The sequence below is a fragment of the Staurois parvus genome, unplaced genomic scaffold (genome assembly GCF_062004578.1).
Source record: "Staurois parvus isolate SC_StPar_1 unplaced genomic scaffold, SC_StPar_1.0 ptg003534l, whole genome shotgun sequence".
Lineage (NCBI taxonomy): Eukaryota > Metazoa > Chordata > Amphibia > Anura > Ranidae > Staurois > Staurois parvus.
In genome coordinates this window covers 15765-24727 of record NW_028321330.1, presented here as the reverse complement: position 1 = coordinate 24727, position 8963 = coordinate 15765, and the positions used below count along the sequence as shown (strand labels likewise).

At 47.5% G+C, this 8963-nt stretch overlaps 1 protein-coding gene across 1 annotated transcript; it reads right to left on the bottom strand.

Moving 5' to 3' along the window:
* Positions 1-312: 312 nt before the first annotated feature.
* Positions 313-8121, bottom strand: CTNNBIP1 (catenin beta interacting protein 1; the record flags this gene model as incomplete). Its single annotated transcript, XM_089667718.1, has 4 exons — positions 7967-8121; positions 3869-3921; positions 767-879; positions 313-403 (listed from the first exon to the last, which is right to left on the bottom strand). Coding segments are annotated over exons 3-4 (187 nt in total), but the record flags the coding sequence as incomplete, so codon positions are not given.
* Positions 8122-8963: the final 842 nt, after the last annotated feature.

Below are 8963 nucleotides of genomic sequence, written 5' to 3'. Positions count from 1 at the left end.
CAGCCCTCATAAAAGATTCTTGTATTCTGCATAATCTATTTCCTATGATCATTAGCTCCATCTAGTGGCCTTAATGCAGTATTTTCCTGAAATATCTCAATCAGGAAAATAATGATTTATGGCCACTAGATGGAGCTGATGATCATAGGAGATAAACACATTTGGCAAAAAATATTTGTGAAAGCTGTGCAAATGCTCGAGATGTTCAAACAAGAATTTTTTTTTAATTAATAAACCCCCAAATGCATTCACTTATAGCCGGCTACATAAGAAACAGCCTGGTTAAGAGCCGCCCTATAACTGAACACTTACCCTGGTCAATGGAGTGCTGGGGCAGCTGGCTGAGCTGACTAGTGACCACTCCAGCATACGACCGCAGGAATGCTTCCTCACTAGGGGTGAGCTATGGGAAAAACAGAAGAGACGTGTTACTTTCTGAAACAAAAGAGCTCACAACATGGCTTTGAAAACTTAAAACAGTGTGCTGCTTTGATTGCCAGATGCAGTGCAGAAAGAACACCGACATCAATGTTAGTGGACCAGAAGTGAGAAATATTCTAAATATTCCCGATATCCTCTTTTGATCGGGACCTTTCCCCGATCATGTGACCGCCGTGACAGCGCATCACATGACCCTAAACCCCGCCCCACCTCCCGGAACCCTTAAAGGGCCGGGAGGCGCCGGCGTGAAAGACACAAATTAGCAGACGTTCTCATGTGTGTTATGACCGGTTCTCTTTAACACATTCTCCCCCTGAATACTCACATTGGAGCCCATCTTCCTCAGCATGAGCAGGACCCGCACTTTCTGCTGAACGTACATCTCTTCCGGACTCTTCCCGGGGGCCCCCTCGCGGTTCATGCCCCCTGCCCTGCTCCCTGCAAGAACCAAGAAAACAAAGCATGAGAGGTCTCATCGCACAGCACGACAGGGGATGGCCGCCTTCAGCATCACTACAACGGACATGGTCACATGTTGTGAAATCATAAATCCGACCCCCAGCCTCGTCTTCAGTCTTGCACCGGCTCCTCTCCCGGACTGAAACGGCTTCCTCTGATTTCACTGCACACTGCGAGCTTCTCACAACGTGCATTAGAAGCTGCAGAAAGTCACAGCCTGCCTTGTCGTCTCATTGTAGGGCACCCAGCATCATCTAGCACTTTCCTCCCCAGTCTGGCTGCCCCTGGCCCGCCCCTTTCATTCATTGGATTTCAGATCTTTCGACCATGGAGGCTCAGAATCACATGTGGGTGTTACCAGGTGCAGACGGACAACTCATGGGGCCCCTGGGCAATAGGGGATCATGGGGCCCCTGTGTCCTTGCCCACACTCAAAGCACACCCAAAAAAGCCTATAAAAAAGGTACCAGGGGCATTTCATGGGGCCCCCTACTGACCCCGGGCCATCGGGCAGTGCTCGAATGGTCAGTCCGCCCCTGGGTGTTACTGTATGCAAATACTCATCACGTCCTGCACATGCTCAGAAACACGTCGCATTTTGATGACGTCAGACGCCACATGTGCTGATCCTGGACATCTTGGAGACTCTACCAGGCTTCACCAGCTATGCTTCATATGCACAGCACCATCTGCTGGCAGACACCTGGGAGATTCCACCAGGCTTACCATCCATGCTGCCTATGCACGGCACCATCTGCTGGCAGACACCTGGGAGATTCCACCAGGCTTACCATCAATGCTGCGTATGCACGGCACCATCTGCTGGCAGACACCTGGGAGATTCCACCAGGCTTTCCATCCATGTTGTGTATGCACGGCACCATCTGCTGGCAGACACCTGGGAGATTCCACCAGGCTTACCATCCATGCTGCATATACACGGCACCATCTGCTGGCAGACACCTGGGAGATTCCACCAGGCTTACCATCCATGCTGCATATACACGGCACCATCTGCTGGCAGACACCTGGGAGATTCCACCAGGCTTTCCATCCATGTTGTGTATGCACGGCACCATCTGCTGGCAGACACCTGGGAGATTCCACCAGGCTTACCATCCATGCTGCATATACACGGCACCATCTGCTGGCAGACACCTGGGAGATTCCACCAGGCTTACCATCCATGCTGCATATACACGGCACCATCTGCTGGCAGACACCTGGGAGATTCCACCAGGCTTACCATCCATGCTGCATATACACGGCACCATCTCCTGGCAGACACCTGGGAGATTCCACCAGGCTTACCATCCATGTTGCACATGCACAGCACCATCTGCTGGCAGACACCTGGGAGATTCCACCAGGCTTACCATCCATGTTGCACATGCACAGCACCACCTGCTGACGGACTCAATCGCTCTCTCTAGATCAGACACACATCATCTGGCTACAGACGTCCCTCCCTCTTACCCATGAGCCGTTTTTTAATTTCTAAGATGTGAGTTATTACTTACCTTTTTATTAAATCCCTTCACAGTACACACTTAGAGGCGCTGTGTCTTTGTTTTCCCTGTTACTGTATGCAAATACAGCCTGCCTAGGAACACCCACTCCTCCAGACTGACACTCACCCATCAAAGCATTTTAATATTTGCATAACTCCTCCCAAAATCCAGCCCACTACTTGCATCAGGACTGAGGCTTGAGAGGAGTACTGAGGCAGGGTGCTGTGATGTTTTCAGAAAGCTATATACAGCTCCCTGACTCCTCCCACCAGCCATGATCTGCTTGCATTGCATAGTGAAGCACAGAGAAGTAGTGATGACATCACAAAACTTAAAAACGCGATATGTAATGAAAACATGAAAGTTTTAGTTAACCACTTCCATACCGGCACTCAGGCTCCATGCAGACTAGCGGTTTTTAAGCTCCTAGAAGCTAAAAAGTGTTCTCCTATGTGTCTGTGCACGCTGCTTTAGGCTATTAACATTTTTTGAGTTTCAACGTCTAGCAGAAAAAAAAAAAAAATTGTATTTGTAGAGTTTTTTGCAACCAAGAAAAAAACGAACAAACAAACAAAAAAAAAACACCACGTTAAAATGCTTACAGGTATATTCTAGCGTTTTCCCCTCTACATTTACTGTAAAACCGCTAACGCTCTAAAATGCTTCTGAACGCTACTAAAATACTATTACCAGCAATTTTTTAGCTTTTTTTAAAAAAAAAAACAAAACAAAACTTACTCCCTTCCTGCCCAGGACAATTTCCAGCTTTCAGCACTGTCGCACTTTGAATGACAATTGCGCGGTCATGCAACACGGTACTCAAACTAAATTGTTATAATTTTCCCACACAGAGATTTCTCTTTTGGTGGTATTTGATCACCACTAGGCATTTTATTTTTTGCTAAAACGGGGGAAAAAAAGAAAAAAAGAAATTTTTAAAAAAATAAATACCTTTTTCTTTGTTTCTGGTATAAAATTTAGCAAATAAATGTAGGTAAAAATGTATCCTGCTAGCAACAAGAAAAAAAAAAAAAAAAAGCTAGTGTGCACGGAGACTTACTCCCTTCCTGCCCAGGCCAATTTTCAGATTTCAGCGCTGTCGCACTTTGAATGACAATTGCGCGGTCATGCAACACGGTACCCAAACTAAATTTTTATAATTTTTTCCATACAGAGATTTCTCTTTTGATATTGGATCACCACTAGGCATTTTATTTTTTGCTAAACGGGAAAAAAAAAAAAGAAATAAATACCTTTTTCTTCATTTCTGGTATAAAATTTAGCAAATAAATGTAGCTAAAAATGAATCCTGCTAGCAACAAAAAAAAAAAAAAAAAAAAAAAAAAGCGGCAAAAACGAAGTGCAAAAACACACCAAACGCAATGCAGAAACGGCTCAAACGCAACGGCTGCATAGCTGTGAACCGCCTAAATGAGAAGCGATTAGGAAGGGCTCACCTCTTGCTGAAGGATTCCCTTGGCGTGACCAATCACACTGGAGACAGGGGACCCTAAAACAGAGAAAAGCCTCAGACATCAACCAACCACAAACACCAGACAATATTTGGAGAGAATATACTGCGCTTCCCTCTATTAACAGGTATCTGAATCAATACAATTGTTATATAATCCTCTACATTAAAATCTGCCACCCCGGGATCCCTACCATTGTGCCCCCCCAACCGCTCCTCCATCTCTCAGATACGCGGTCCATACCAGTTACTTTTTATCAGTACAAGCTCCATACAATCCCTTTTAAGCCGCCCATATGCTAGTAAACTCGTTTGAAATTTTTTGATTTAAATACATTTGTTTTTCTAGCAGGTAGTGGAATCGAACCGACTGCAGTGAGAATCCGAAGGAGGGGAAGGGAAAGTTTTTCTCTAATGAACAAATTTCCAACAATTACCAGAAATTTTGGGATTTTTAACCCCTTCCAGTCCGGACACTTTCCCCCCCTTCCAGCCCGGACACTATCACCCCCTTCCAGCCCGGACACTTCCCCCCCCCCCCTTCCAGCCCGGACACTTTCCCCCCCCCCTCCAGCCCGGACACTTTCCCCCCCCCCCTTCCAGCCCGGACACTTTCCCCCCCCCCTCCAGCCCGGACACTTTCCCCCCCCCCTTCCAGCCCGGACACTTTCCCCCCCCCCTTCCAGCCCGGACACTTTCCCCCCCCCCTTCCAGCCCGGACACTTTCCCCCCCCCTTCCAGCCCGGACACTTTCCCCCCCCCCTTCCAGCCCGGACACTTTCCCCCCCCCCTTCCAGCCCGGACACTTTCCCCCCCCCCTTCCAGCCCGGACACTTTCCCCCCCCCCTTCCAGCCCGGACACTTTCCCCCCCCCCTTCCAGCCCGGACACTTTCCCCCCCCCCCTTCCAGCCCGGACACTTTCCCCCCCCCCTTCCAGCCCGGACACTTTCCCCCCCCCCTTCCAGCCCGGACACTTTCCCCCCCCCTTCCAGCCCGGACACTTTCCCCCCCCCCTTCCAGCCCGGACACTTTCCCCCCCCCTTCCAGCCCGGACACTTTCCCCCCCCCTTCCAGCCCGGACACTTTCCCCCCCCCTTCCAGCCCGGACACTTTCCCCCCCCCTTCCAGCCCGGACACTTTCCCCCCCCCTTCCAGCCCGGACACTTTCCCCCCCCCCTTCCAGCCCGGACACTTTCCCCCCCCCCTTCCAGCCCGGACACTTTCCCCCCCCCCTTCCAGCCCGGACACTTTCCCCCCCCCCTTCCAGCCCGGACACTTTCCCCCCCCCCTTCCAGCCCGGACACTTTCCCCCCCCCCTTCCAGCCCGGACACTTTCCCCCCCCCCTTCCAGCCCGGACACTTTCCCCCCCCCCTTCCAGCCCGGACACTTTCCCCCCCCCCTTCCAGCCCGGACACTTCCCCCCCCCCCTTCCAGCCCGGACACTTCCCCCCCCCCCTTCCAGCCCGGACACTTCCCCCCCCCCCTTCCAGCCCGGACACTTTCCCCCCCCCCCTCCAGCCCGGACACTTTCCCCCCCCCCTTCCAGCCCGGACACTTTCCCCCCCCCCCCTTCCAGCCCGGACACTTTCCCCCCCCCCCCTTCCAGCCCGGACACTTTCCCCCCCCCCTTCCAGCCCGGACACTTTCCCCCCCCCTTCCAGCCCGGACACTTTCCCCCCCCTTCCAGTCCGGACACTTTCCCCCCCCTTCCAGTCCGGACACTTTCCCCCCCCTTCCAGCCCGGACACTTTCCCCCCCTTCCAGCCCGGACACTATCACCCCCTTCCAGCCCGGACACTATCACCCCCTTCCAGCCCGGACACTATCACCCCCTTCCAGCCCGGACACTTTCCCCCCCTTCCAGTCCGGACACTTTCCCCCCCTTCCAGTCCGGACACTTTCCCCCCCTTCCAGTCCGGACACTTTCCCCCCCTTCCAGTCCGGACACTTTCCCCCCCTTCCAGTCCGGACACTTTCCCCCCCTTCCAGTCCGGACACTTTTACCCACTTCCAGTCCAGGCCAATTTTCAGCTTTCAGCGCTATCACACTTTGAATGACAATTGCGCGGTCATGCAACACTGTACCCATATGAATTTTTTTAAACAGATAAAGCTTTATTTTGGTGGTATTTATCACCACTGGGATTTTTATTTTTTTTTGCTATGTAAATGAAAAAGTCCAAAAATTTTGAAAAAAAAAAAAAAAAGTGTTTTTCTTATAAAATTTTGCAAATAAATAATATTTCATCATAAATCTTGGCCAAAATGTATTCCGTTATCTTTTTAGTTAAAAAAAAAATAACCCAAATTAGTTTATAACCAAAAATTATAAATTTTTAAACTTTTTTTTACATTTTTATTTTTTTATATTTTATTTTTTACATACTGTCACCCTAGCAGCACAGTGTCACCATGGTGACACTGTACTACTTTTGGGGGGGTGATGAAGGTTTTTTTTTTTTTTTTTACACTGATTGCTTTTACAGCCTTTATGGGTGTAAAAGCAATCATTTCTCCTTCCCTCTGGCTGCATTCTTGCAGCCATTGAGAACTACTGAGTGAGCTGTGATTGGTCACAGCTTGTCACATGGTACAAGGCTGTTGTGAATAGCCCTGTACCATGTGATCTCTGTGATCATTCACAGATTTCACACGTAGTGACATCATTGCTTACTACTCTGCATGTGATCATTGATTGGCCAATTGGGACCTCGCACAGAGGTCCTGTCCGACGATTGGTGTTCCACTGTGTCCGGAGGACACAGCGGGCACCGGATCGCGGTGCTGAGCGCTCCCAGGGAGCGCGCACAAGCAGGGTGCGGGGAGGCTGTTTATAAACGGCCACCCAACCCTGCACTGCCACCGTCCAGCCGTTTATATACATGGGCTGGACGGGAAATGGTTAAGGTGCACAACCAAACGTATGCAGGCCATATACGGGTCGAATTCCGAACAAACTTTCTTTAGAAAATAGGAAATTTAGTGTGTTTTGTAATCCGATGACGCCACCATTGACTTCGAAACTCGACCCACCGAGCCTTCCATTTCACTTCATGTTGCTACAGAAAAGAATTTTCATGGCCAAGAATTTTCTTTCCTTTCCAGGTCACAGCTCATTTCTTTTTCGTTTATATTTCCCGCAGGATTCTCCCATCATTGATTCGAAATTTGTTCATTTTTCAAAGAATTTCCAACATGCCCGATCACTCAAATTCAATGGTCGCACGAAAAATGTGACCCACTAATGGTGCGAAATTCTAACGAAAATGCTTAGAAAAGATTTTAGAAAAAAAATCTTTCGGAATTCAACTCGTGTATGGCCGGCTTTAGTCATTAAAAAAAAAAAAACGAAAAACAACAGTTTATTGGTATCATTAAAAATCCATTCAATTTAAAAGCAATTACAAACACTTCACAATCACATAGGGCAGCACAGTGGCTAAATTGTTAGCACTCCCGCCTGGCAGATCGCTGGTTCGAATCCCAACCACGGCACCACCTGCCTGGAGTTTGCATGTTCTCCCTGTGCAGGTTTCCTCCAGGTACTTCGGTTTCCTCCAACACTTCAAAAACATGCTGGTAGGTTAATTGGCTCCTGTCTAAATTGTCCTAGTATGTGTATGTATGAATATGAGTTAGGGACCTTAGATTGTACGCCCCTTGAGGGTTAGGGACTGATGTGAATTTACAAAAAAAAAAAATATAATAATAATAAAAAAAAAAATTATACACACACACACACACACATATATATATGCTGCGTAAATTGACAGTCCTATATAAGTACCTGAAATATATAAATCACATGCAGCTTGACTGTTTTTGTGGTATGCACATGTCAAATCCCAACACGTTTTGCCTACCCTGGGCTTCTTCAGGGGAAAAAATATCTGCAAACAGTCTAAAATTGTGTCAAAAATACAAAATTAAAATATATATATATATATATATATATATATATATATATATATATATATATATATATATATATATATATATATATATATATATATTTATATTAATACAATTTAGACATTTCTCATCAAAACATTTATCCAGATACATATGACCTCTTTGCTCACCCTTTTGTAGTCAGCTACCAATACTAATCCTGGAAAGACGGTGAGATATGTGTTGGAATGAGGACTCAAACATCCATGTGATCGCAGAAGGCACACAAAACGCCGGATTCTATTGAAACACATAAAATGACATAAATTCCTGCATAGAGGGAACTCCCTCACAAAATAAAGAGGAAAAGAAAGAAGAGAATATCATTGAGAATCATTAACAAAATACAGCAATGATAAGGGGCCAAAATTCAACCTCGGCAGTGTTGACTCAGAACTAATGCAAAAATACTTAAGTGCTAATAAGGCCAACCACTTTTCCTCACTCTACAGACGTGGTCTCCAATCCGCAGCCTGGGGGGCAGTTGTGGCCCTTTGTTTGCCTTTATCCGGCCTTCAGGGCACTTTTCCTCCCACTGATACAAGACCCTATTCCTATCCTCCCACCAACAATGGGGCATAATGCTACTGACCTCAAGAATGAGGCACTATTCCTCCATTTAATGGTTTTTGGCCAAAACGTTCCTCTCCTGAATGCCGAAGAACGCTTAACTGCCCCTAAACTATGGTAAAGGTTTAGGCCTCTGTGTATGGACACTTAAGCTTTCATTGAGTTGAGTTCAGGGGCTTTGGCAAAAAAAAAAAAAATGCCAAAAACTCCTAAACATGTTTAGGAGCAGTCGTGTACATGAGGTCTAAAATTTTCCAGCAGGCTCCATGGTTTCCTTCACACAGTGTATGGCTGGCTTTACATACACTATACTGCAAAAAGTATTGTCCCTGCCCTCCAAATCAAGTGATTCAGGTGTTCCAATCCCCTCCATAGACACAGGTGTATACAATCATCACCTAGGCATGCAGACTGCTTCTACAAAGATTGGTGAAAGAATGGGTCGCTCTCAGGAGCTCAGTGACTCCAAGTGTGGTCCCGTGATAGGTGGCCACCTGGGCAATAAGTCAATCCGTGACATTTCCTGGCTACTAAATATTCCACGCTCAACTGTTAGTG